This window comes from Mus caroli, unplaced genomic scaffold (assembly GCF_978045245.1).
Source record: "Mus caroli unplaced genomic scaffold, Mus_caroli_1 scaffold_8, whole genome shotgun sequence".
NCBI classification, from domain to species: Eukaryota; Metazoa; Chordata; class Mammalia; order Rodentia; family Muridae; genus Mus; species Mus caroli.
In genome coordinates this window covers 121,386,453-121,414,067 of record NW_028227263.1, presented here as the reverse complement: position 1 = coordinate 121,414,067, position 27,615 = coordinate 121,386,453, and the positions used below count along the sequence as shown (strand labels likewise).

The 27,615-nt window shown below is 46.3% G+C and overlaps 1 protein-coding gene across 5 annotated transcripts; it reads left to right on the top strand.

Annotated features, from left to right (window-relative positions):
• On the top strand, positions 1 to 27,615 carry Znf180 (zinc finger protein 180). Of its 5 annotated transcripts, none has more exons than XM_029479438.2 (5): positions 1 to 150; positions 3,546 to 3,626; positions 17,043 to 17,117; positions 21,077 to 21,197; positions 24,177 to 27,614. In XM_029479438.2, the coding sequence occupies exons 2-5, from the start codon at positions 3,576 to 3,578 to the stop codon at positions 25,895 to 25,897; spliced, it is 1,968 nt and encodes a 655-aa protein (XP_029335298.2). In that variant the 5' UTR covers positions 1 to 150; positions 3,546 to 3,575; the 3' UTR covers positions 25,898 to 27,614. The 5 variants fall into 5 exon arrangements, with proteins under 5 accessions (XP_029335298.2, XP_085698170.1, XP_029335299.2 ...); XM_029479439.2 differs by lacking the exon at positions 1 to 150 and adding an exon at positions 4,581 to 4,684 and having other exon boundaries at positions 3,543 to 3,626; XM_085842044.1 differs by lacking the exon at positions 17,043 to 17,117 and having other exon boundaries at positions 24,177 to 27,615.

Here is a 27,615-nt window from a genome sequence, read left to right as displayed (position 1 = left end):
CCAAGTGGAAGCCAGACCCCTGCCACTCGAGTCATGCCCGGTGTGCTTCAGGATCGGGGCAGGAAGCGGTGAGCACAGTTTCGTTCTGACGCTGAGTCGTGAGCGGCTCAGACCCGCCCCGGTCCTCACCACGGGCTCACGGACGTCCAGGTTGGTGTTAGATGAGGGACGCTTACAGTGGTCGATGTGCGCATGCGCAGGGTCTAGGCGGGAATCTGGACGCGTTAGTGTCAGTGACTTGGGGTTCCTGTGCCTCAGTGTAGGACTCTTGGGTCTCGGGAGGCTGTAAAGATTGCACAGTTGTGCGCATGCGCGGATGGTTGGTTTTTGTGTGGTGGGACTGTACTAAGGCTGTGGGACCGAGGATGTCCGAAAGGATGGAAAACAGGGCGTAGGCATAGGGCAGATAATTGATAGGCCCGAGGGGACACTAAGGTGCCTTGCGTTTTAGACAAAAAAGTTTTAGAAGAGGTATTATCGCCACGGAGAGACATTGTGGTGGGGCCTCTAAGGTGAGGAGTTCAGGTCTACTTGGCATAGTAGAGGGTCCCTTACTGGTTTGGAGGAAGGAGGGAGCTTTAAAACCTCGAAGTTGATGAGTTGACCCTGAGTGTCTTTAGACTGCCTCTTGATTCCTGTCTCAGGAGGCAAAGAGTGTCTTGCATTCCCTAAAGGGGATGTGTCACTTTGATGTGGGGAGAATGGACCCATCTAGTCTACTGAGTCCATTACAGGGTGTGTCACCTACAGCTCCTAATAACTGACTCTGGTGGACCTAGGTGCATATGCAGAATCAGCTCTGAGGGTACGGAGAGACCTTGAGGGTAGGTGCAGAGCTGGGTGTGACCTGAGCAGTTTCCTCTGTGTGTGTACAGAAGTACCAGGAAACCCCCTCCTCCCCTGTGTATTTAGTGGAGAGCCTTCCAATGCACAGATTCTTTTTCCCAAAGAGAGGAACCATGCCACTGTTTCTGTACTAGATCTAAGCCCACACTGTACTCGTGAGCAAGTGTTTGTGTCGGAATCACCAGCCAACGTTCTGAAGAGGTGGTTCTCATACCTGGGCAGACACTGTTCTTGCAAGCCTGGGGGTGTCCTGTTTGTTGGAGATGTGTGTGGCTTCTGTTCCTAGACCAGGCATGACAGCCAAGCAGAGCAGTGGCCGCAGTTTAGCCCAGGGAGCCGGTGGGTTTATTGTTGTTCCCTACAGAAGTATGAGTGAAGAGTTTCCTACAGGAGCGGGATGAGTCAGCTATGTCACTGAAAAGCCCACGGGAATGATGACTCAGGGAAGCTGCGTCTCTGGAGGTGCCTGCAAGACTCCAAGGCAGCTCATCTGTGCAGGGTACCTCCTCCTCAGCCTTCGCTATTGCATGTATAATCTTAAGGAAGGGTGTGTGTGTGTGTGTGTGTGTGTGTGTGTGTGTGTATCTTTAAGGTTTCAGCTTCTGAGATCTTTAAGTTTTGTTTGCTTCCTGAGTCTTAGGAGCCTCCCTTCTCCTTCTAGGAGGGAGCATTTCGATCCAGAGGAAATGGGTTCACACTAGAGCAGCCTGGAGGTCCTGGTTCTTGAACCAAGAGAGGCAGTATTGTTTTCAGTTAATCAGTCCTTTCGACAGTCAAGTACCAGATGGAGGGTGCAAGGGCCTAGCAGAGGATTCTAGGCAGAAGGCCCTGTGCATGCCAGTGTCTTCAATTAGAGAATCTGGAACTGGCACCTGAAACCTGAACACCTTAGGGTTCTAAGATGTTCACGTTGGGTAGAAACTCCAGCTTGGAGGTAAGGAACCTATACTTTAAAAGGCTGCCTTCTGGTTGACAACTGGCTGGGAGAAGGCAGATGCTATAAACAGCTTTACAGAGTATGTATTGCTAAGACCTATGTTGTGGCCTGTTCTGCCTTGAAGCAAGAGAATGCCTGCGTTTATAGGAGAGCGGGGTGGAAGCCTAAGTTTGAGGACACTTTGGGAGCCAAGTGTTGAGGGCCTAGGACTGGTTCTCAAGCTCCGTGCTCAGACTTAGGTAATGGTGTATTTTAACTACAGCTCTGCAGACATGCAGAACTGGTGGCCTCAGGACCATTGTGGCAGCTGTGACTTGGAGCCACAAGGGGATACAGAGTCTGATAAAAATCCGCCTAGAGCTGGGGTGTAACTCAGCTGGTTAAGTGCTTGCCTAGCACGAAGCCCCAGGTTCCATTTCTGGCACTTCATAAATCCGGTCTAGTGGCACATGACTAAAAAAGCAGTACTTGGGTGGTAGAGGCAGGAGGATGATGCATGTGAGGCTAGCCTAGACTACATGAAACCCTGACTCAAAGGATAAGGAATCAAAACCAAAACAAGAAAGAACCCCAGATGGGTAGAGCACCCAGGTCCTGAATGCAAATCCTTCATGGGAACCTGCTTGGATGAAAGGTGTGTGCCACCGTGCCCTGCTAGAAATGCACTTTTGACACATAGTGCTGGGATCTTGGTGGATTTTGCTGTAATCAGCACCAGGTGATTCCCAAGTGTAGGGGAAGACAGGGTCTCCCTGGCATTCAGGTGCCCAGGAAGGTGTACAGCAGGAATTATGCAGGTTGAGACTCAAGCTGGAGCCTGGTGGGTGGAGGGAAGTAGGTGGGACTGTACATTAGTGCTGGGGTGAGAATCAGGGGGCAGGGTAGTGAGAGAAAGATGCGGGCAGAGGATGTGGCATAGTTGGTAGAGAGCTTGCCAGGGTGCACAGAACACTGGGTTCCAGCCATAGCACCACATGAGCAGCAAGGGAGTATGGTGGGGTTGGTGCCTCAAGTGGGATTGGTCAGCTGCCACCCTGCTTTCCACGTTCGTGACATCAGACGGGCACAAAGACAGCTGAGCTACAGAGGCACAGGGTCTGGTCCTGGCAGAGGCTGATATGTGCTGTGGCTGCCAGTGGTCCCCAGTTCCACATGGGCCATTGTGGCTTTAGTTCCAAAGAACCCTCCAGACTGATAGAGGAGGAAATCAGGTTCAAGCTACAAATTCAGAGCCTGAGGGTTTGGGTAAGAATCTGAGGCAGAGTCTGGGTGGGTGGGGGAAGGAGGGGCCTGGCCTGGCCCTGACGGTTTGGGTAGGAAGATGAAGGCTCTGCATGTTTGCTGATGAAAGAACAGTGTTCTCGATGGAGTAACTATCTGGAGAGGCTGGGGCTGTGTCCTGAATTTCCTTTATTTGGTCAGTGGCTATATGGTTCCTAGGCCTGGAAAGAGATTGTCTTGAAGTTGCACACTCAGGCCAGTAAAGTACGTAATACTAACGGGTTCTTTAAGTGCTGGGTGTTTGTGGGGCTCCCAGGACCCAGGGAATGCCCTGATTGGAGCTGCACATTTTGGTTTTGAGCATGAGATGGGCTTACAGGGTAGTGGGAATGGGGGAACAAAGTGGAGCTGCAAAGATTTGACCTGGAGCAGCAACTCAGGGATTCTTGGTTAATGTCCAGTTAGGGCATTAACTGCCAGGGGGCAGGCTGGGCTGGAGAGCAACAGTGCAGGCTGTTCAGAGCTGCTTTTATTTATGCAGCTTGGCACCACGCCACACCTGGAGGAGACCATGGAGCAGCAAGATGATGAGTCCCTGGAGTCCCTGCAGGCCGGTGTGGAGGTGAGTGAAGCCACCCTTCCCCCAGGGGCCTCAGCAATTTCCTGCCTGACCCCACAGCCCGAGCCTTAAAAATTTCTTTGCAGTATTTTAAGGGGTTTGGTCCCTCATGGGTGGCAGGCTTTTTGTTTTGTTTTGTTTTGTTTTGTTTTGTTTTGTTTTGTTTTTCAAGACAGGGTTTCTCTGTGTAGCCCTGGCTATCCTGGAACTCACTCTGTAGACCAGGCTGGCCTCGAACTGAGAAATTTGCCTGCCTCTGCCTCCCAATTGCTGGGATTAAAGGTGTGCGCCACCACTGCCTGGCAGTGTGGCAGGCTTTTTAAAAGATTAATCAACGTGTGTATGTGCATGTATACACATGTGTCGACAGGGGTATTTGCCTGTATAGAAGGCACCAGTTGGTAGTCTCTTTACATACATGTTATCTTGAGAGATGGCCTTTCTTTGATGTTGTAGAGCAATTTCTTCTGATTGAAGTGTTCCCTCTGGGTTGGTGGGGGTAGGGGGGTGTGAAATAAAATGTCACAGAGCTGATAAAGTGGAAAGCCAGGAGGGCTCCTTCCCTGAGGATAATGGAAGCCAACGGTTACAGAGGAAACTCTTAAGGCCCACTGCAGAGGAGCCCCCCTCAGGCCTGCAAGCTGTGCAGGAGTTCCAGGGATGTAGCTGATCCTGCTAGTAACCCCATCTTAGGATTTCTATTGCTAACAAAACACCAACAAGCAAGTTGTGGAGGAAGGAGTTTATTGGGCTGTTTATCACCAGAGTAAATTAGGCCTGGAATGGCAGCAAGGCAGGAGACTGAAGGCAGGAGCTGATGCAGAGACCATGGAGGAGAGCTGCTTACTGGCGTGCTTCCCATAGTTTGCTCAGCCTGCTTTCTTACAGAAACTGAGATTGGTATATGTGGTTTTCCTTTCTGGCATGAATAAACACATGTATGTTTCATCTCCCCAGGAAGAGTCTATCACACACCAAAGGCTAGCATTTCCCCTGATAAGCTGGAAGCCAGTAGGTCCTAGTGATTCTCTGCTCTCTGCCCCTCTGAGCTGGGGTTACAGGTATGCATGGGACATCTGGCCTGTTACCTGACTTCTGGATCTGAACTCTTAACCCTTGATCTCTCTCTCTCTCTCTCTCTCTCTCTCTCTCTCTCTCTCTCTCTCTCTCTCTCTCTCTCTCTCTCTCTCTCTCCCACCCCCCTCTAGCCCTCTGCCCTCTACCCTTTTAAAGTTTAAAGATTATTTTATTTACCAATTTTTAAGTTTGATTTGTGTGGGTGCTTCATGCTTGCCTGGTGCCCAAGGAGGCCAGAAGAGGGCACTGGATCGGCTGGACCTGGAGTTTTAGATGGTTGTGAGCCACTCTAACATTGCTGGGAATTGAACCCAGGTCGTCTGGAAGATCAGCCAGTGCTCTTAACTGCTGCTCTTATTTCTCCTGCTGGTGTTTATTTCTTTTTAAAGTTTTATTTTTATGTGTCTGTGTGTGACTATATTCCACATGTGAGTAGGTGCCCACAGAACCAGAATAGGGCATCAAATCCCCCAGAACTAGAGTTACAAGAGGCAATGAGCTACCCCTTGTGGTATGGAGGACTAAACTAAGGTCCTCTCTAAGAGCTTCGAGTGCTCTTAACTACTGGGCCATCTTTTTTTTTAAAAAAAAAAAAAATTTAAGCAGGACAGGCTCTCATGTGTTGAGGGCTGTCCTGGGACTCTATAGCTAAAGATGACCTTCCTTCCACTAGGTATGCTCCTGTCTCTGCTTCCTAAGTACTGGGATTAGATGTGAACCACGACTTCTAGCCCAGAAAAGGATGGGGTTTTGTGCTTCTCCAATTCTGAGGAGAGTACAAAAGCCCGGTATTTCATTTAGAGTTAAATATGCCACCCAATTTTGTTGCAGGAAATATTAAAAAAGAACCACCTTTCCACACGTGTGCCGGCAACTCTCTGCCCCAGAAGCCTGGCCAGCCATGTACTGGCTGGCAATGGCCCGATCTGGTTTTATCTCCAAAAACAGAACTCCAGAATCTCTCCACCCAGCTCGTTAGGTTCCCACTGACGGGTCACTACCATGCCAGCCCCATGCTTCAATACCCCCACGGCCTTTGTGGGCACATCAGGCAAACCCATGCTTTGCTGCTATATCTTTCTCTCTGGAACCAGTTGCGTCCCCACGAGAAGAGAAACACCACACAAACTTAGTTCAGAAACAACAGTAACTCAATCTCTGGGTGCAACAACTAGAATCCTAATCCTAATCTAGAATCCTAATCTTGTACGCAATATTAAATCTAAATTTTCCAGTGGTGAATCCGCCAGGAGACACTAGTAGCTACATCTCGTCCTCAGGCAAAAAGGACCCTCTCTCCTGCCTCCTTTTCTCTTCCCCTCTCCAACCCGGAAGTCCCTCCTACTCGCTCAGTGATTGGCTCCTTTATTAGGGAATTTGTTCACAAGAAGTCACCTGAGTACATGACTCATCCCTTGTCCACAGCCCCTCCCAGGAGAGCAGAATTAGCATCAAAATACAGCACCAGGCCCATCCACAACACAATTTAAAGACCTCAGTTGAAATTCTATAAAATACATATTAAATGCTTTAGGTAATTCATTCTGCAATGCTTTGGAACAGTGTCTAAGACATTATAATGTGAGTTATCCTCAGTATGGCAATCTTTTGCCTGGTAACAATGTTACCACAATAAGCAGAACTTTTGAATTATATATTCCAGCTGGTCACTAAGATCTCCATAGGCTTTGACCAATCAGCTTACACGAAACTAGGCTCTCATTCCTAAGCCACTTATTTTTAAAACAATCCAGTAACACTTTCAAATGCCTTCTGGACATTATGGCAAGAACAAATATTTTCTACAGATATAAGTCTAAAACTCTTAAATACAAAAGGTTGTCAGTGGTGACCCATCACTAGATTTGTAGCCGAGCTATCTCTAATCTGTTGACTAGCTCAGCTTTTCCTCCTTTCTCCTCACCTACATCACCTTCAAGTTCCTTGCCCTCTCCTGTTGAGTCTGTTTCCTATGTGTATGTTGAAATCCTGTATGCTTCTATTCTTAATACAATGTTTTTATTCTTTTTTTCCTTACTTTATTTTTTATCAGATATTTTATTTATTTGCATTTCAAAAGTTATCCCCTTTCCTGGTTTCCCCTCTGAAAACTCCCTATCCCATCTCCCCTCCCACTGCTTGCTAACCCACCCACTCCCACTTCCCTGTCCTGGCATTCCCCTACACTGGGGCATAGAGCCTTCTCAGGACCAAGGCCTCTCCTCCCATTGATGTCCAACAAGGCCGTCCTCTGCTACATAAGCAGCTGGAGCCATGGGTCCCTCCATGTGTACTCTTTGGCTGGTGGTTTAGTCCCTGGGAGCTCTGGGGGATACAGGTTGGTTCATATTGTTGTTCCTCCTATGGGGTTACAAGCTCCATCAGTTCCTTTGGTCCTTTCTCTAGCTCCTCCACTGGGGACCTAGTACTCAGTCCATGGGTGGCTGAGAACATCCACCTCTGTATTTGTCAGACACTGACAGAGCCTCTCAGGGGACAGCTATATCAGGCTCCTGTCAGCATAATCTTTGTTGGCATCCACAATAGTGTCTGGGTTTGGTGACTATATATGGGATGGATCCCCAGGTGGGGCAGTCTCTGTATGACATTTCCATCAGGCTCTGCACCCTACTTTATCTCTGTATCTACTACCATGGGTTCCCCGTTCTGAGAAGGATCAAAGTATCCATGCTTTGGTCTTCCTTCCTCTTAAGCTTCATTTGGTCTAAGAATTGTCTCTTGGGTATTCCGAGCTTCTGGGCTAATATCCACTCATCACTGAGTGCATACCATGTGTGACCTTTTATGATTGGGTTACCTCACCTGGGATGATATTTTCTAGTCCCATCCATTTCCCTAAGAATTTCATGAATTCATTGTTTTTAATAGCTGAGTAATATTCCACTGTGTAAATGTACCACATTTTCTGTATCTATTCCTCTGTTGAGGGACATCTGGGTCCTTTCCAGCTCATGGCTATTATAAATGAGGCTGCAATCAACATAGTAAAGCATGTGTCCTTATTACATATTGGAACATCTTCTGGGTATATGCACAGGAGTGGTATAGCTGTGTCCGCTGATAGTACGATGTCCAATTTTCTGAGGAACCACTATACTGATTTCCAGAGTGGTTGTACCAGCTTGCAATCCCACCAGCAATGGAGGGGTGTTCCTCTTACTCTAATTAAAAACAAAAAAAAAAAAAGTTAAAAAAAAAAAGAAAGAAAAGAAAAGAAAAGAAATAGAAATGGTCATTAAGTCTCCCAACCATAAAAAGCCTGGGAGTCATCCTGTTTATCCTTTGTGTAGAGAAAAGCCACTGATTTGTTTGAGTTAATTTTATATCCAGCCACTGCACTAAAGCTGTTCATCAAGTTTAGGAGTTCTCTGGTGGAATTTTTAGGGTCACTTATATATACTATCATATCATCTGCAAATTGTGATATTTTGAATTTTTCCTTTCCAATTTGTATCCCCTTGATCTCCTTTTGTTGTCTAAATGCTCTGGCTAGAACTTCGAGTGCTGTATTGAATAGGTAGGGAGAAAGTGGGCAGCCTTGTCTAGTCCCTGATTTTAGTGGGATTGCTTGAAGTTTCTCTCCATTTAGTTTGATGTTGGCTACTGGTTTGCTGTATATTGCTTTTATTATGTTTAGGTATGAGCCTTGAATTCCTGATCTTTTCAAGACTTTTAAGATGAAGGGATATTGAATTTTGTCAAATGCTTTCTCAGCACCTAATGAGATGATCATGTGGTTTTGGTCTTTGAGTTTGTTTAAATAGTGGATTACATTGATGGATTTCCATATATTAAACCATCCCTGCATCCCTGGGATAAAGCCTACTTGATCATGATGGATGATTGTTTTGATGTGTTCTTGGATTTGGTTAGCGAGGATTTTATTGAGTATTTTTGTATCAATATTCATAAAGGAAATTGGTCTGAAGTTCTCTTTCTATGTTGGGTCTTTTTGTGGTTTAGGTATCAGAGTAATTGTGGCTTCATAGAATGAATTGGATACAGTACCTTCTGTTTCTATTTTTTGGAATAGTTTGAGAAGAATTGGAATTAGGTCTTCTTTGAAGGTCTGATAGAACTCTGCACTAAACCCATCTGTTCCTGGGCTTTTTGTTGTTGTTGTTGTTAGGAGACTATTAATGACTGCTTCTATTTCTTTAGGGGATATGGGGCTGTTTAGATTGTTAATCTGATCCTGATTTAACTTTGGTACCTGGTATCTGTCTAGGAAGTTGTCCATTTCATCCAGGTTTTCCAGTTTTGTTGAGTATAGCCTTTTGTAGTAGGATCTGATGATGTTTTGCATTTCCTCAGGTTCTGTTGTTATGTCTCCTTTTTCATTTCTGATTTTGTTAATTAGGATACTGTCCCTGTGCCCTCTAGTTAGTCTGGCTAAGGGTTTATCTGTCTTGTTGATTTTCTCAAAGAACCAGCTCCTGGTTTGGTTGATTCTTTGTATAGTTCTTTTCATTTCCACTTGGTTGATTTCAGCCCTGAGTTTGCATATTTCCTGCTGTCTACTCCTCTTGGGTGAATTTGCTTTCTTTTGTTCTAGACCTTTTAGGTGTTTTGTCAGACTACTAGTGTATGTGTGCTCTCTCTAGTTTCTTTTTGGAGGTACTCAGAGCTATGAGTTTTCCTCTTAGGACTGCTTTCATTGTATCTCATAAGTTTGGGTATGTTGTGGTTTCATTTTCAATAAACTATAAAAAGTCTTTAAATTCTTTCTTTATTTCTTCCTTGATCAAGTTATCATTGAGTAGAGTGTTGTTCAGCTTCCACGTGAATGTTGGCTTTCTATTATTTATGTTGTTATTGAAGATCAGCCTTAGTCTGTGGTGATCTGATAGAATACATGGGGCAATTTCAATATTTTTGTATCTGTTGAGGCCTGTTCTGTGACCAATTATATGGTCGATTTTGGAGAAGGTGCCATGAGGTGCTGAGAAGAAGGTATATCCTTTTGTTTTAGGATAAAATGTTCTGTAGATATCTGTTCAATCCATTTATTTCATAACTTCTGTTAGTTTCAATGTGTCTCTGTTTAGTTTCTGTTTCTAGGATCTGTCCATTGATGAGAGTGGGGTGTTGAAGTCTCCCACTATTACTGTCTGAGGTGCAATGTGTGCTTTGAGCTTTACTAAAGTTTCTTTAATGAATATGGCTGCCCTTGCATTTGGAGCATAGCTATTCAGAATTGAGAGTTCATCTTGGTAGATTTTACCTTTGATGAGTATGAAGTGCCCCTCCTTGTCTTTTTTGATGACTTTGGGTTGGAAGTCGATTTTATTCGATATTAGAATGGCTAATCCAGCTTGTTTCTTCAGACCGTTTGCTTGGAAATTTGTTTTCCAACCTTTCACTCTGAGGTAGTGTCTGTCTTTGTCCCTGAGGTGGGTTTCGGGTATGCAGCGCAATGTTGGGTCCTGTTTATGTAGCCAGTGTGTTAGTCTATGTCTTTTTATTGAATCCATTGATATTAAGAGATATTAAGGAAAAGTAATTATTGCTTCCTGTTATTTTTGTTGTTAGAGTTGGGGTTCTGTTCTTGCAGCTGTCTTCTTTTAGGTTTGTTGAAGGATTACTTTCTTGCTTTTTCTAGGGCATAATTTTCATCCTTGTGTTGGAGTTTTCCCTTTATTATCCTTTGAAAGGCTGGATTCGTGGAAAGATATTGTGTGAATTTGGTTTTGTCATGGAATATCTTGGTTTCTCCATCTATGGTAATTGAGAGTTTTGCTGGGTATAGTAGTCTGGGTTGGCATTTGTGTTCTCTGAGGGTCTGTATAACATCTGTCCAGGATCTTCTGGCTTTCATAGTCTCTGGTGTAATTCTAATAGGTCTGCCTTTATATGTTACTTGACCTTTTTCCCTTACTGCTTTTAATATTCTATCTTTATTTAGTGCATTTGTTGTTCTGATTATTATGTGTCAGGAGGAATTTCTTTTCTGGTCCAGTCTACTTGGAGTTCTGTAGGCTTCTTGTATGTTCATGGGCATCTCTTTAGATTAGGGAAGTTTTCTTCTATAACTTTGTTGAAGATACATACTGGCCCTTTAAGTTGAAAATCTTCATTCACATCTACACCTGTTATCCTTAGGTTTGTTCTTTTCGTCGTGTCCTGTATTTCCTGGATGTTTTGAGTTAGTATCTTTTTGGATTTTGCATTTTCTTTGATTGTTGTGTCCATGTTTTCTATGGAATCTTCTGCACCTGAGATTCTCTCTTCCATGTCTTGTATTCTGTTGCTGATGCTCGCATCTATGGTTCCTGATTCCTTTCCTAGGATTTTGTGATAGTTTGTATGTTCTTGGACCAGGAAGTGGCACCATTTGGAGGTGTGGCCTTGTTGTAGTAGTTGTGTCACTGTGGGTGTGGGCATAAGATCCTCACCCTAGTTGCCTGGAAGTCAGTCTTCCACTAGCAGCCTTTGGATGAAGACATAGAACTCTCAGTTCCTCCTGCACCATGCCTGCCTGGATGCTGCCATGCTCCCACCTTGATGGTAATGGACTGAACTCTGAATCTGTAAGCCAGCCCCAGTTAAATGTTGTTTTTTATAAGATTTGCCTTGGTCATGTTGTCTGTTCACAGCAGTAAATAGACAGATTTCTATCTCCAGGATTGTCTCCCTTTGGGTTTTCTTTATTGTTTCTACTTCCATTTTTAGATCTTGGATGGTTTTGTTCAATTCCATCACCTGTTTGGTTGTGTTTTCCTTTAATTCTTTAAGGGATTTTTGTGTTTCCTCTTTAAGGACTTCTACCTGTTTAGCAGTTTTTTCCTGTAATTCCTTAAGAACTTCTACATGTTTAGCAGTGTTCTCCTGTATTTCTTTAAGTGATTTATTAATGCCCTTCTTAAAATCCTCTGCCAGCATCTTGAGATATGATTTTAAATCCAAGTCTTGATTTTTGGGTGTGTTGGGTATCCACGACTCACTGTAGTGGGAGTACTGGGTTCTGATGATGCCCAGTGGTCTTGGTTTCTGTTAGTAAGATTCTTACATTTGCCTTTCGCCATCTGGTAATCTCTGGTGTTAGATGTTCTAGCTGTCTCTGGCTGGAGCTTGTTCCTCCTGTGGTTCTGTTAGCCTCTGTCAGCACTCCTGGGAGTCCAACTCTCTCCTGAGTCCCAGTGGTTTGGGCACTCTCTAGGCAAGCTCTCTTCTTGCAGGGCAGGTGTCCAGAAGTCTGGAGCTCAGATCCACCTCCTGAGTCCTGGGGTCAGAGCCCTCCCTGGAGGACGACTCTCCTCTGGCAAGGAAGGTGCCCAGGGGTCTGGGTCTCAGCTCCGCCTCCTGGTTGAGGATGAAGGCTGGAAGGGACCCTGTCCAAGAAGCTCTGTTGCTTCTGCCACCCACGCGCTCTCCTGCGTAGACTGGTCTCAGTGATCTCAAGATCCTGCCCAGTTCATGTCCAATATGGCACGGGGCTGGAGCCACCAGAAGGAATCCAAACCTCTGGTTGGGTGGGATTCCTTTGTCCCTGTTCCTGCTGGCACAAGACGCTCCAGGATTCTTGGGAACAGATGTTGCATTCCACTCACCAGTGATCCCAAGATCCTGGGTGTGCTAAGGCGCTTTTGGCATAGAAAGTCCTCTGGGGACCTTGGGACCCTCTGCTGGGTTTGCGCTGAAGATCTACTTCTAGTTCTTTAGGGGTTATGGGACTGTATACATGGTTTATCTGATCCTGATTTAACTTTGGTATTTGGTATCTGTCTAGAAAATTATTCATTTCATCCAGATTTTCCAGTTGTATTGAATATAGCCTTTTGTAGTAGGATCTGATTATTTTTTGAATTTCCTCAGTGTCTGTTGTTATACTATCTCTCTTTTCATTTCTGAATTTGTTGATTAGGATACTGTCCCTGTGCCCTCTAGTTAGTCTGCTAAGGGTTAGTCTGCTAAGGGTTTATCTCTCTTGTTGATTTTCATAAAAAATCAGCTCCTGGTTTGGTTGATTCTTTGAATAGTTCTTTTTGTTTCCACTTGGTTGATTTCAGCCCTGAGTTTGGTTATTTCCTGCCATCTACTCTTCTTGGGTGAATTTAAACTTTAAAAAGTCTTTAATTTATTTCTTTATTTCTTCCTTAACCAAGTTATTGAGTAGAGTATTGTTCAGCTTTTACATGAATGTTGGCTTTTTATTATTTATATTGTTATTGAAGATCAACCTTAGTCCGTGGTGCTCTGTTAGTATGCATGGGATACTTTCAATATTTTTGTATCTGTTGAGGCCTGTTTTGTGACTGGTTATATGGACAATTTTGGAGAAGGTACCGTGAGGTGCTTTTGATTTAGGATGAAATGTTCTACAGATATCTGTTAAATCCATTTGGTCCATAACTTTTGTTAGTTTCACTGTGTCTCTGTTTAGTTTGTGTTTCCCTGATCTGTCCATTGATGAGAGTGGGGTGTTGATGTCTCCCACAATTATTGTGTGAGGTGCAATGTTTGCTTTTAGCTTTAGTAAAGTTTCTTTTATGGATGTGAGTGCCCTTGCATTTGGAGCATAGATATTCAGAATCCTTTGATGAGTATGAAGTGTCCTTCCTTATCTTTCTTTGATGACTTTTGGTGGAAAGTCGGTTTTATCCAATATTAGAATGGCTACTCCCACATGTTTCTTGGGGCCATTTGTTTGGAAAATTGTTTTCTAGCCCTTTACTCTGAGATAGTATTTGTCTTTGACACTAAGGTGCATTTCCTGTATGCAGCAAAGGGCTGGGTCCTGGTTACATATCCAGTCTGTTAGTCTATGTCTTTTTATTGGGGATTTGAATCCACTGACGTTAAGAGATATTAAGGAGTAGTGATTGTTGCTTCCTATTATTTTTAATGTTATTTTTATGTTTCTGTGGTTGTCTTCTTTTGAGTTTGTTAAAAGAAGATTACTTTCTTGCTTTTTCTGGGGTGTAGTTTCTCTCCTTGTGTTGGGTTGTCCATCCATTATCCTTTGTAAGGCTGGATTTGTGGAACAATAATGTGTGAATTTGATTTTGTCATGGAATATCTTGGTTTCTCTATCTTTGGTAATTGAGAGTTTTGCTGGGTATAGCATCCTGGGCTGGCATTTGTGTTCTCTTAGGGTCTGCATAACATCTGCCCGGGATCTTCTGGCTTTCATAGTCTCTGGTGAGAAGCCTGGTGTAATTCTGATAGGTCTGCCTTTATATGTTAATTGACCTTTTTTTCCCTTACAACTTTTAATAATCTATTTTTTGTTTGTTTGTTTAGTTCATTTGGTGTTTTGATTATCATGTGACAGGAGGAATTTCTTTTCTGGTCCAGTCTATTTGGAGTTCTGTAGGCTTTTTGTATGTTCATGGGCATCTCTTTCTTTAGGTTAGAGAAGGTTTCTTCTATAATTTTGTTGAAGATATTTACTGGCCCTTTAATTTGGGAATTTTCACTCTCTTCTATACCTATTATCCGTAGGGTTGGTCTTCTCATTGTGTCCTGGATTTCCTGGATGGTTTGGGTTAGGATCTTTTTGCATTTTGCATTTTCTTTGACTGTCGTGTCAATGTTTTCTATGGTATCTTCTGCCCCTGAGATTCTCTCTTCCATCTCTTGTGTTCTGTTGGTGATGCTTACATCTATGACTCCTGATCGCTTTCCTAGGTTTTCTTTCTCTAGGGTTGTCTCCTTTTGTGATTTCTTTATTGTTTCTATTTCCATTTCTTAGATCCTGGATGGTTTTGTTCAGTTACTTTACCTGTTTGGTTGTGTTTTCCTGTAATTCTTTAAGGAATTTTTGTGTTGACTCTTTGAGGTCTTCAACCTGTTTACCTGTGTTCTCTTGTATTTCTTTAAGGGAGTTATTTATGTCCTTCTTAAATTCCTTTATCATCATCATGATATGTGATTTTAATTCAGAGTCTTGCTTTTCTGGTGTATTGGGGTAACTAGGGATCGCTGTGGTAGGAGAACTGGGTCCTGATGATGACAAGTAGCCTTGGTTTCTGTTGCTTATGTTCTTGTGCTTGCCTTTCACCATCTGGTTATCTCTGGAATTAGCTGGTCTTGCAGTCTCTGACTGTGGCTTGTCTGTCCTGCAAGCCTGTGTGCCAGTCCACCCGGGAGACCAGTTCTCTCTGGGAGGAGTTTGGGTATGGAGAGCTGTGGTACAGGGTCAGCTCTGGGGTTCAGACAGAGACCCTAAGGATCCTGTCCTTGGCTGTTCATTGGTTCCTGTGTCCTGATGGCTTTGGGAGGGTCCCTCTTGACCAGGAGTTTGAAGAGAAGTAGTGGTCTTACCTGTGCTCACAGGTATGTAGGCACTTCTGGGAGACCGGCTCTCTCCTAGTGGTATTTGTTTATGTAACTCTGGCACAGGATCTGCTCTAGGCCCACAATGTTTTTATTCTTTGAGTGCTTTATACACACACACACACACACAAAAAAAAAAAACACATTTTGGCCATACTCACCTCCCACTGTTCCCTTAACTCCTTCTGGGTCCACTATCACAGCATCCGCTGTACTATTGGGAACCTACTGTAAACTACATCTTCAATGAAAACTAAGTTTCCCTCCCCTAGAACATACCTATTGTCAGTAATTCCTCAGGTAGAAGTGGCTCCTGAGCTGTGCCCTGCCGATCAGCCAGCCAGCCAGCCAGGCTAGATTGTTGGGTGGTTTGATGTTATACGGGTCTCATCCTGAGTACAGAGTTTGCCTTCACCAGAAGACAGTGTTTGTTTCTGTTCTCATTGACCTGTGGCTCTTACAGTCTTTTCAGTCCCTGAAACTCAGGCAGGAGCTGGCTGTTTTGTTTGTTTGTTTGTTTGTTTGTTTTGAAGATTTATTTATTTTATTTATATGAGTACACTGTAGTTGTCCTCAGACACACCAGAAGAAGGCATTGGATCCCATTACAGATGTTTGTGAGCCACCATGTGGTTGCTGAAAATTGAACCCAGGACCTCTGGAAGAGTATAGTCAGTGCTCTTAACCGCTGAGCCATCTCTCTAGCCCAGGAGAGACTGTCTTACAGTCACTCATCAATGGTCCTTGAGATGGGGCGTGAAGGGCTGTTACAGATAAGCCTTATTTGTGGCTGAGCATTCCACAGACCTGTTCTGTATACATTGATCCGTTGTGGGTTTCTCTGTCACCTCACAGGCACACAGGAAACAAAGACAACTAAAAACCTTTGTTGATGTCTGAGAGCTGTGCTAATCTAAGACATAGTGATGAAGACTGGGGGGGGGGGGGGGAGGTTGTTACAATGCCCATCCAACAAAAATAATAGTGAGAGGTTCACCGCTAGGGTATGTGGGCCCCACAGCCACATGCTTTTTAGCCACTTTAAAGTACCAGGCATGCATTTTCCCTTGAGAGTGGGCCTTAGCTCCAATACAAAGCAATTGGTTAACTCCATACTATCCATGCCTAGAATCTCAGCTGCCAGTCCTCTGACTGCTGAGCCCCCTATCCAGCCCCAGCTGTTTATACATCACTAGTTTCTTTACTGTTTGTGCTGTTTAAAAAGATCGTGTGTGTGTGTGTGTGTGTGTGTGTGTGTGTGTGTGTGTGTGTGTGCTGTGCCTGAGTTTATGTGTGCAGGTGTGTGCACCTCTGACAGGTGTCCTTTGAAACAGGAGCTGTCCCTGAACCTGGGACTAGATTGGGAGGCAGAAGGCCCAACGATTCTCCTGCCTCTACACAACTCAGAGCAAGTTGTAGACATTGGCAGGACAGCCTGGGTGCTGGATCCAAGCTCTAATCCTCATGGCTGTCCATTAAGCACAGGGTCGTCTTCTAGCCTCTTCTGTAGGAGCTCTCCAATAGAGGCTGGCCTATGAGAAGCTGTGTTGCTGAGTATACCCTTGAACTTCATGAGCCTCCTGCCTCCCAAGTGCTACGGCGACAGTCATATGCCACCATATCTGACTTATTGTGAAGTTAATTTGTTAGTCACTCTGAATTGCTTCTGGCTTAGGTCATGCTAGAGACTGAGTTGCTTGTTTACTGCTGAATGGTGCAGGAGTTTAGGCAGGGCCCAGTGGACAAGCCAGGCCAGGCCAGGTGAGTTCTTTTGTTGCACATGTATCCTGGCTTCACTCAGCCACCTTCAGCTGACAAGCAGGGCCACACTGAAGCACTCACAGTAGTCTTGTGCTGTGTGTGAGGCCTCATTCCTTGGAAGGCCCCTTCTCTCTACACAGGTGACTTTGAGGTTATATGGAAGGGAGCTGAGATTGGCAGGTGGATGTGTTAGTGCAGGTCAGATTCGACCTACCCACCATGGGGGTTCCAGGCTTGGCTTTGTTCTCTTATGGGTTCCTTTTGTCTCATGTGTTTCTCCAGAACTTTGTTCTACCCCAAGAGATGATCATTGAAGTGGAGGGAGAAGATGCTGGGTCACCGGACATCATGCCTCAGGTGAGTTGGATGAGGCCCATCCTTCACCTGGAGGCCATGTGCATGGTGGCGAGTAGTGAAAGCACACTGAAGGGAACTAGAGTGGATGGAAGCGAGAGTGGCGGGTGGGGCAGAAGTTGGTGAAGTGTTTGTGGTATGTTCCTGAGGGTCAAGTGCAAAACCACAGGTGGTGGTTTGAATATGCTTGGCCCAGGGAGTAGCACTATTAGGGGTGTGGCCTTGTTGGAGTAGCTGTGGCTTTGTTGGAGGAAGTGCATCACTGTGGCTTTGACACCCTCCTCCTAGCCACTTGGAAGACAGTCTGCTCCTGGTTTCCTTTGCATAAAGATGTAGAGCTCTCAGTGCCTGAGGACAACTTGTAAGAGTCGGCTTTCACTTTTCACCATGTGGAGTTCGGGGAACAAATTTAGGGTGTAAAGCTTTGTAGTAAGTATCTTTTTTATAAATAAATGATTTCTGTTTATTTTCTGTCTCATGGGTGTTTCTCCTACATGTGTATCTGTGTGAGGGTGTGGATCTCCTGAAGCTAGAGTTACAGACCGTTGTGAGCTGCCACATGGGTGCTGGGAATTGAACCTGGGTCCTCTGGATGAACCACTGAGCCATCTTTCCATCCCCCATCCTTTTTTTTTTTTTTTTTTTTTTTGGTTTTTCGAGACAGGGTTTCTCTGTGTAGCCCTGGCTGTCCTGGAACTCACTCTGCAGACCAGGCTGGCCTCGAACTCAGAAATCCACCTGCCTCTGCCTCCTGAGTGCTGGGATTAAAGGCGTGCGCCACCACGCCCGGCTCCCCCATCCTTTTTTTAAAAAAAGACATGGTCTCTTTATGATCCCTGACTGTCCAGGACCTCAAACTCACTATTTACTGAGTGCTGAAATGAAAGCATGTGTCATCTCAGCAAGCTGGCAGCGTCTTTACCTGCTAAACCAACTTGCAGGCCCTTCCTTGATATCTGAGTAATGTTGACATCTTCATTATAACTATTGTTGCCAGGGAGTAGGCATAGGAGGCTTGTGTGGAAGATGAGTGCTCTACCCCTGAGCCACGCCCCCAGACCCTCACTGGGGGATTCTAGGCAGGGGCTCTACCCCTGAGCCACGCCCCCAGACCCTCACTGGGGGATTCTAGGCAAGGGCTCTACCCCTGAGCCACGCCCCCAGCCCCTCACTGGGGGATTCTAGGCAGGGGCTCTACCACTGAGCCACTTCCCCAGCCCCTCACTGGGGGATTCTAGGCAGGGGCTCTACCACTGAGCCACGCCCCCAGCCCCTCACTGGGGGATTCTAGACAGGGGCTCTACCACTGAGCCACGCCCCCAGACCCTCACTGGGGGATTCTAGGCAAGGGCTCTACCCCTGAGCCACGCCCCCAGACCCTCACTGGGGGATTCTAGGCAGGGGCTCTACCACTGAGCCACTTCCCCAGCCCCTCACTGGGGGATTCTAGGCAGGGGCTCTACCACTGAGCCACGCCCCCAGACCCTCACTGGGGGATTCTAGGCAGGGGCTCTACCCCTGAGCCACGCCCCCAGCCCCTCACTGGGGGATTCTAGGCAAGGGCTCTACCCCTGAGCCACACCCCCAGACCCTCACTGGGGGATTCTAGGCAGGGGCTCTACCCCTGAGCCACGCCCCCAGACCCTCACTGGGGGATTCTAGGCAGGGGCTCTACCCCTGAGCCACGCCCCCAGACCCTCACTGGGGGATTCTAGGCAAGGGCTCTACCCCTGAGCCACGCCCCCAGACCCTCACTGGGGGATTCTAGGCAGGGGCTCTACCACTGAGCCACGCCCCCAGACCCTCACTGAGGGATTCTAGGCAGAATCTCCAAAACTAAACAGAACAATAATGTTTCTATAATAGGATTTTTTGTTTTTATGCCCATGGTCAGAGAGTAAGCATTTCGGGTTTGTGGTTTTACAGTCTCCTTCCTAGTTATACGCTGCTGCTCTATAGAAATAGACCAGTCACCTAAAATACAGTAGCCACTGGGAGCTAAATTATACTTAACACGTACCTAGAAAAAACCAGGCATGGGGTCAGATTCACCTGACAGCTAGACTTTGCTAATGTCTGAGGCAGAAGATGAAATGCAGACCTCAGTGGGCAGCAGTAGATATAGCTTAGTGGAGCGCTCAGGTTTACAAAGGCAAAGAGACTTGTGTGTGTGTCTGCATGCATGCACATACACATGCACATTCATTCGGGGACCAGAGGTTTACATGAGGTACCTTTCACCACCATTTCCACCTCATATATTGAGGAAAGGTTGCTTGCTAAACTGGATCTTGCTGATTTTAACTAGTTTAGGTAGCCATCCTGCCCTGGAGATGCTCTAAGAGGTAGATTATAAGCCATCATGTCTATCTGGCTTTTATGCGGCTACTGGGGTTTGAACTCTGGTCCTCACATTTGTGTGGCAACTACTTAACTTACTGACCAGTCTCCCCAGCCTCTGAGAATTGGGCTTTCTTACCCACAGGGAGTATATATGGGGCCTGGGTTTGGCCAGTCAGTAAACCACTTCCCTAGCATGTGTGGAAGAGCTCGGGCTAGTCCCCAGCACTGCATGTAACCAGGTGTGAGAGCATGTGGCAGCCTCAGCTACATCATGAGTTTAAAGCCAACCTGGGGTTTGTGAGAGCCCGTCTCAAACAAACAAAAAAGGGGAATGTGCTGGGGGCTTGGGTGTGGTTTGCGTGGAGAGCTTGCCTCACAACTCATGAGGCCTGTATGAACTCTGCGCCGAATTACCAAGGAAAACAGGTGTATGTTAGAACTACAGTCCTGAGAGGCCTCATTACACACATGCTGACTCCTGAACGAGAAATTGTTTGTTACATACAGTTGATAATCTGTTATTACTTTGTTTCTGCATGTGAGTCAGTTCGTCTGTGTGTGTGTGTGTGTGTGTGTGTGTACAAACTCTGGCCACAGCATATTTGTGGAGGTTAGACTCCTTGATGGAGAGGAAAACTCCCTGGAGTCATTTCTTTCCTCCTCCTCTGCGAGCCCCAAAGTTGTCAAACTTAATGGCAAGTGCCCTTCTCCTCTGACCCATCTCACAAGCCCCAGTAACCAAGTGGCCAGGGGATGTTCCAGGAAGCTGCCCAATTACCGTAGCCTGGAGTAGGCACCATGGCAGGAACAAGCAAGCTCTGCCTCCACAGGAGGGCAGGCAAGAGTCAGCGCCTGGACCTGTTCCTCTGGCCTCACCATACCTCTGTGGCACATGCAGGCTCCTGCTCCTCTATCACACAGACACAGATGGTAACAAATGATAAAAATCTAGGAGCTGCAGAGATGGCCCAGTGATTCAGAGCACTAGCTGCTCTTCTGGAGAGCCTGGGTTCAACTCCTAACATGGCAGCTCACTAGAGTCCTTAACACCATTCCCAGGGGATCTGATGTCCTCTTCCAGCCTCTGCTGCACACACATGGTACAGATAAATGAATGCAGGCAAAACATCCACTCACATAAAATAATAACTAAAAATATTTATATTATTTCATGTAGAGGAGTGTTTTGTCTTCATGTGTGTACAGCACATGTGTGCCTCTTACCTGTAGACGTCAGAAGAGGATGTTGGATCCTCTGCAGCAGCAACAAGTGATCGTGACAGTTAAGCCATCTCTCCAGCAGCTCCTCAGCAACCTTTTGAAAGGCTGGTAACATGGCTCAGTGGTAGAGCGCTTGCCTAATGTGTGTGAGGGTTTGGGTTCAGTCTGTAATAAGTAAGTAAATAAGAAGAGGAGACTCTATATACCTCTTGTTTGATGTGCCTCTTTAAGGGTTAAAAGCAGGCCTGGCAGCTGAAGCTCAGCAGTGCTTTTGACCCAGGTTAGGATGCTTTGGATGCAGATGGTCCTCTAATGTAACTGCCCGGTGGTTAGAGTCCAGGGGCGCTGAGGAAAAACTACCCATGCCCAGCTAAGCAGGAATGTGTGTGCTGTTCTAGGAAAGCACAGACTTCAAGATTGTGACTGTGGACCTTACAGAGGAGGCACAGAGCACGTGGAACAATGCCCAGAGAACCCCAGAGAAAACTGTGACCCTGGAAGGCCATAGGGACCTGTGGGGTGAGTACTGAGCCGCTCTAAACAGAGGACTACATAGCAATGCTCTTCTTTCCTGTTAAGCTGTGGGGCTCAGCAGCCAGGTTTGCTTTTTTTAACCTTTGTTTTGTGTGCTCAGGAACACACCATAGCGGGCAGGGGAAGGAAGGTCAAAGGTCTACCTGCAGCACCTGCTCCCTGGCCAATGCCCGCCTGGAGTCTTTCTCCACGTTCTTGGAGATGCTGCCCAGAGGATCTATTCTGGTATTCTCAGAACAGACCTGGACCCGGCACTGCTGCGTGCCAGTCCTTTCTGTAGCTCTTAGAAATGTTGGGGGGTGTTCTGTAGCTCACGGCGCCCACCCAGCTACCCTCACCACGTTCCTGCAAGTGTCTCCTAGAAGTGTTGAGGGATTGCTAGCAACACTGGAAAGGCTGGGAGACCCCCAGAACCTGAGTGAGGAACATGGGGAAACTTAGCAGCCTGGCTGCATTGGAAGGCCTGGGGACGCGGTGTTGGAGGCAGGCACAATGTGGTACTTGGAGATCTCGGCGCACTGACAGACCAGGCATTCCTATGCTCTTGCAGTCTGTTCTGCAGCCTTGCAGAATTTTTAACACAGGTGACTCTGCCCCACCCTGGGAATGAAAATTTATATAAAATGTAATTTATCGGGTTTGAGGTTGTCCAGTCTTCACAGATCCTAACAGCCAAAGCCTGAGATCAAACTGAGTGGGTTTTTCTTCTGTCTCCAGCATAAATATCCAAAGTCCAGTCTCTCCTTCCAACAGCTTTCCAAACCACACAGTTCCCTCACTGAGGCAAGGCAAAGGTTATAAACACTTTATCAGTGCATCTGTCCAGTTTTCGTGTGACTTTTCCCAGGGAGGTGTACAGAAAAGTCTAGTCCCCTCAACAGTACGCCCACAGACACTTACATCCAAGTCCAGCTTGGTAAACGAGTAAGTTTACTAGATTACTGTAGGAACAGAGGTGACCTGAACGCAACTATATCTTCACCACACCCAGCATGGAGAAAACTTACAGAAGCCCAGGCCCCACTAAGCCCTCTCACTTTAATTTAGCACCTCTTCAAGACACGTATAGCTGGGGCAGTGACAGAACTCTGAGAGTCTGGTACTCTCCCCACCTCTCTGTTTTGCCAGAATGTAACATTGAGCCCACTGTGGCTTTATCTTCATTAACTCACACCAGAGCCCACCAACCCCACTGTAGCTGTATTCACTGTTTCGTTACCCCTCATTAAGATGTAGGTGTTTTGGAAGCCATGAGAACTCTCATGCATCATGGGTCAGTGTTGCACTGTACCCAGAGTGAGCCGCCCAGTTCCACCAGTCGAGAACCACATACGTGGGGTCGTTACCTGGGCATAAGATCTGGTTGTAAACCCCACTGGGGTTTCCAGTTGCTGTTTCCCCTGTCTTACAGACTATGTGGGTAATCACTTTTTCTACATGGGCTCTTTAAGCATTACCTAACAGTTACTTAGGAGCAGGTTGTGTACGTACTTCTAATCTCTGTAGAGGAATCCTGAGTCCATGGCACATCATTTGTTTGGAGAACTGGGACAACATTGAGTTTCTGTGTTCACAAATATTACTGTGTTGACGACTTGTTGATGCACACTGTGCGAGTCAGTTTCATGCCTCTGGAACTTTCTAAGAAATGTAGCTACCAGCATTTCAGTGTCACGTGTCTAGCACAGACACAGACTAAAAGGCTCTTTATATCCTCTCTTGGGGCTCTTTCCGTTTTTAGCACTTTGTGTTTTATTCCTATTGATTTTACATTTTTAAATTTGCTTGAGGTTCTATATGTTCTGCATAAAGGTTATTTTTCCTATGTGGATATATGTGTGGGTCTGAGTATGTGCACTATGAACAAGCAGATGCTACCAGGCAAAAGAGGATGTCATGTCACTTGAAATGAGAATACAGACAGGTATGAGCTCCCTAGTGTGTGTCCTCTGAAAGAGCAACCAGTGCTATTAACCACTGAGTCATCTCTCCCGGCCCTGCATAGGTGATTTTTATCTTGAGACATGGAAGTCCATGACATTTAAAGTCTTGTTTATTTAGATAAAATTAAGGTGCAGATAGTTTGAGTGGAAGATTCTGTTGTACCTTTGGGCTGTAGCACTTTGTTTCTTTGTTTTCTTTTTCTTGAGACAGGGTTTCTCTGTGTAGCCCTGGCTGTCCTAGAACTCACTCTGTAGACCAGGCTGGCCTCAAACTCAATGATCCTCTGCCTCTGTCTCTGCCTCTGCCTCTGCCTCTGCCTCTGCCTCTGCCTCTGCCTCTGCCTCTGCCTCTGCCTCTGCCTCTGCCTCTGCCTCTGCCTCTGCCTCTGCCTCTGCCTCTGCCTCTGCCTCTGCCTCTGCCTCTGCCTCTGCCTCTGCCTCTGCCTCTGCCTCTGCCTCTGCCTCCACCACCTGGCCAGGGATGTGGCACTTCTGAACTCTGCCCTCTCTCCTTTCATTTCTCAACCCAGATTAGAGGTACATAAGTCAAAACATTTTCTCTAGTTTCTTGTAAGCTTTATCCCACTATCTAGCTCTAATTGGGGGCAGGGGCAGGGGGCTGGAATGTTCAGGACGTTGTGGTTTGGATATGGAGTATATTCCACAGGCTCGTGTGTTAAATGCATGTTCTCTAGCAGATGGCACTATTTTGAAAGGTTCTAGAAACAAGACTGTAGAGTTTGGTTTGAAGAAAGGGGTCATTTCATCGGTGTCCCTCAGGTTAGGTATATCTGTGCTCTGATCTTTCTCCGATTGCTCGCTATCACAGATTGAACTTTCCACTCACTCCGCTTGACAAGCTGATCTGCACAAGCCCCTGGGGCTAAGGAATTCTAGTCTGAGCCTTCTAAGCCATATGCCAAAGGCAGGCTTCCTTCTGTAGACTTGTTACTGTTGGGCATTTGGTCATGGTATGATAAGTGACTAATGTGGGTGGGTGCCTTGCTGTACTGTTTTCCAGACTTGCCAGCTGTACATGGAACAGAAGGAGCAACCTCAAAGCAGACAGTCTTCGATGAAGAACCATCCCATGGATTGAAGCTAGAGGGGTTGGCAAGAGATGATCCTTGGCTGTCATCATGTGAAGAAGCCCGAGACTGTAAGGAGCAGTTGGAGAAACAACCGAACAAGCAAGAGGAGGTGGCCTTTACCCAGGGTAGCGCTGGTTCTCCTGATACTGTCTACAGGGGTCATGACCTTGACAGGAGTTGCCCGAGTACCAGCCGGCCTTCATTCCCCATGATACCCCTCAGAAACCATTGCCATAAACAGGCGTCACATGTTAAAAAGTTACATGGTGATGGCGTTGCAAACAGTCACCAAAAGGTCAGCGAGAACTCAGATCTCCTTGAAGATGACACAGCTGGGGAAGCTCCTCGGAACATTCGTCCCTCTCAGTTCATAAGCAGCCCACAAGGAGAGAAAGCCTATGAACGTAATGGTCATGTTCAACCTTTTGGCCGAGGTGCGCCCCTAAATCTAAATGAAAAAGTTCGTTTGGAAGGTAAAACCTTTGGCTTTAAAGGGCGCGGGCAAGTTTTAAACCATAACGTGGTCCTCAGTGGGCCTCAGAAGCTTCTTGTTCAAGAGGGTCAGGATACACGTAAAACTGCCCCAAGTCCGTCTCTCCCTCAAAGCCTGAGAAACTACTGTGAGGAGAAGCGCTTTGAGTGTAAGTACTGCGGCAAGTCCTTCAGCTGGAGCTCACATCTCATTGCACACCAAAGAACCCACACGGGGGAAAAGCCCTACAAATGCAACCTGTGTGGGAAGTTCTTCACCCGGAGCTCGCATGTTGTTTCTCATCAGAGGATTCACACCGGAGAGAAACCGTACAGGTGCAATCTGTGTGGGAAGTCCTTTACCCAGAGATATGTTCTTGTGGTACATCAAAGAACTCACACTGGCGAGAGGCCTTATGAGTGCACCCAGTGTGGGAAGTCGTTCCGCCAGAGCTACAAACTCATCGCACATCAAAGAACCCACACAGGAGAAAAGCCATACGAATGCACCCAGTGTGGGAAGTCGTTCATCCAGAGTTACAAGCTCATCGCGCACCAGAAAATTCATTCTGGAGAAAAACCTTATGAGTGCAGTCACTGTGGCAAGTCCTTCAGCCAAAGCTATAAACTCGTTGCACATCAGAGGACTCACACCGGCGAGAAGCCCTTCGAGTGTAATTACTGTGGGAAGTCGTTCAGCTGGAGCTCGCAGCTTGTGTCGCATCAGAGAACCCACACAGGAGAGAAACCGTACGAGTGTAACGAGTGTGGGAAGTCATTCAACCGGAGCTCACACCTTGTCATGCATCAGAGAACTCACACTGGAGAGAAGCCGTATCAGTGCAAGCAGTGCGGGAAATCCTTCAGTCAGAGCTACGTTCTCGTCGTTCATCAGAGGACACACACTGGGGAAAAGCCCTACGAGTGCGGCCAGTGCGGGAAGACGTTCAGGCAGAGCTCCTGCTTTACTCAGCATCAGAGGACTCACACTGGAGAGAAGCCCTACGAGTGTAATCAGTGTGGGAAGACATTCAGCCTAAGTGCCCGGCTTATCGTCCACCAGCGAACTCACACTGGGGAAAAGCCCTACAAGTGCAGCCAGTGTGGGAAAGCCTTTATTAGCAGTTCTAAGCGCAGTAGGCACCAGGCTACTCACAGTGAGGAGACCTGTAAGTCCTGACCAGTTGAGAGTCAGAGCTGATGCTGACTCCTGGACTGATCCAGTCCTCTCAAGTTATGTGGGAAGGAATGCATTTGGCAGGAAGTGGCAGTGTGAGAAGAATGCACATAGACCCTTTCCTTACCCCTGTGTCGATGATAGGAGTAAAGCCTTCAGTTTGGCAGATGTGGATAAGAGGTCTCCGGAGAAGAAAAACTGTTACACACGGGCAGGGGTGTGTTCTTGAATGACTGGCAGAAGTTGTTTCCCAAAGCACTTCGTACAGAGAAGGCAGAAGCTAGACTTAGAAAAACTGAATGTTAGATCAAATCCTGCAAGTTTAGTGCAGAAGCCCTCTAGTTTGAGTTCTGGCCTGGTCTTTGAGAGCACAGCTTCTCTGTTGCAAAGCTGACACTCTGTAAATTTAGTTCAGGAGGTATGTGTTCTAAAATGCTCTTACTTAGGAAAGTAACTGCTGGCCATCAGCTTTGCTCTCCTGCCTTTGGCTCTTCTCCTTCCTGCTACTAGGTGGCTGAGCCACGGCCTCCCACCTCATCTCCCCTTCAGAGTCTTCAGACTTACTCACTGCAGGCAGATGAGCCCCTTAATCCCTCATTTATGCAGGCTTAACCAATCAGGTTCCAGTCATAGCCAAACGTAAGCTCCCCTGGGAGTATCTTACTGCTCTTGAAAGAGCTGCTTTTCTATCTCAAAGCTTTGCTTGCTCTTCTGCTGTCCTCACTAGTCATTCCGTGCCATCAGGAGACAACATAGGAGCCACTGCCGCAGAGTGACGGGTCGCCATTGAGTTGTCAGGGCCCTAGTCTCTAAACTAAGCTCATTCTGAGCCAAGGAATGGACTCCCTATTTAACCCTCAAAGATCCCTACAGTGTTCCTGTAGATGCTGGCCATGAGCTGCCTGTTTCAGGAAATCCACAAGCAAAGTCAAGCTTGGACTAGCATGGAGGTAAGCCCATGCTAAAAACCCATCACTAGTGAGTGAAGCTAAAGGACTATTCAAGACCAGCCTGTGCTACATAGCAAGACTGTCTTGAAAGAAAGAGAAAGAAAAGAAAGGAAACAAGCTTGTCCTATGTGTACTCCCACACACATATTAAATGCTGGTTCTTTTCCCTGTATAAAGAAAGCACTGATTTCAGAATCTCAGAGAACCTAAATCTAAAACCAATGGCCTTTCCTAAAAAAGACATAAGTGAACAGTTGACTGGTGGACGTGTTGTGCTGACTCATCTTAGACCTTCCACTGGATCACGGTATTTGACCGTGTCAGTATGCACAGTTGCCCTGATTGGTAGTTTGTTATCTGTTTTGTACACTTCTGTTACAAGTGAAGATTTTCTACAACTAAGGCTAACGACCAGTTGAAATGAAACACATGCCAAGAGTGTAGAGACTCTCTGGAACCTGAGAAAATGTTTATGTATAGCCTGAAGTTGAAAAGGGATAATAATCTATTTATTGATACTGTTGTTTATGTTGTTATCTCTCAGAGATGCATGTTGTGCTATAACATGGTACAAGGAATAAAAGTTTATCAGAAGCAAAAAAAGAAACACATGTCCCACTTGTTTGATCTTTTAAAGAATGGCCCACTAGATGCCCTGTGGGGCTCGGTGATTTCCACTAAGCTGAGCCTGGGCTAGTCGCTCCCCTGAGAATAGAGTGTAGAGGATCCCGAAAGTGAAAGTGTTTCATTAGCAAGGAGAACTAACAGCAG

Bases quoted from the DNA above. Each gene is read 5' to 3' on its own strand.
- Znf180 (XM_029479438.2), top strand. From the start codon at position 3,576: ATGGAGCAGCAAGATGATGAGTCCCTGGAGTCCCTGCAGGCCGGTGTG. The intron at 17,118-21,076 runs GTGAGTTGGATG...GTGCTGTTCTAG, and splicing joins CACCGGACATCATGCCTCAG to GAAAGCACAGACTTCAAGAT. The intron at 21,198-24,176 runs GTGAGTACTGAG...ACTGTTTTCCAG, and splicing joins AGGCCATAGGGACCTGTGGG to ACTTGCCAGCTGTACATGGA.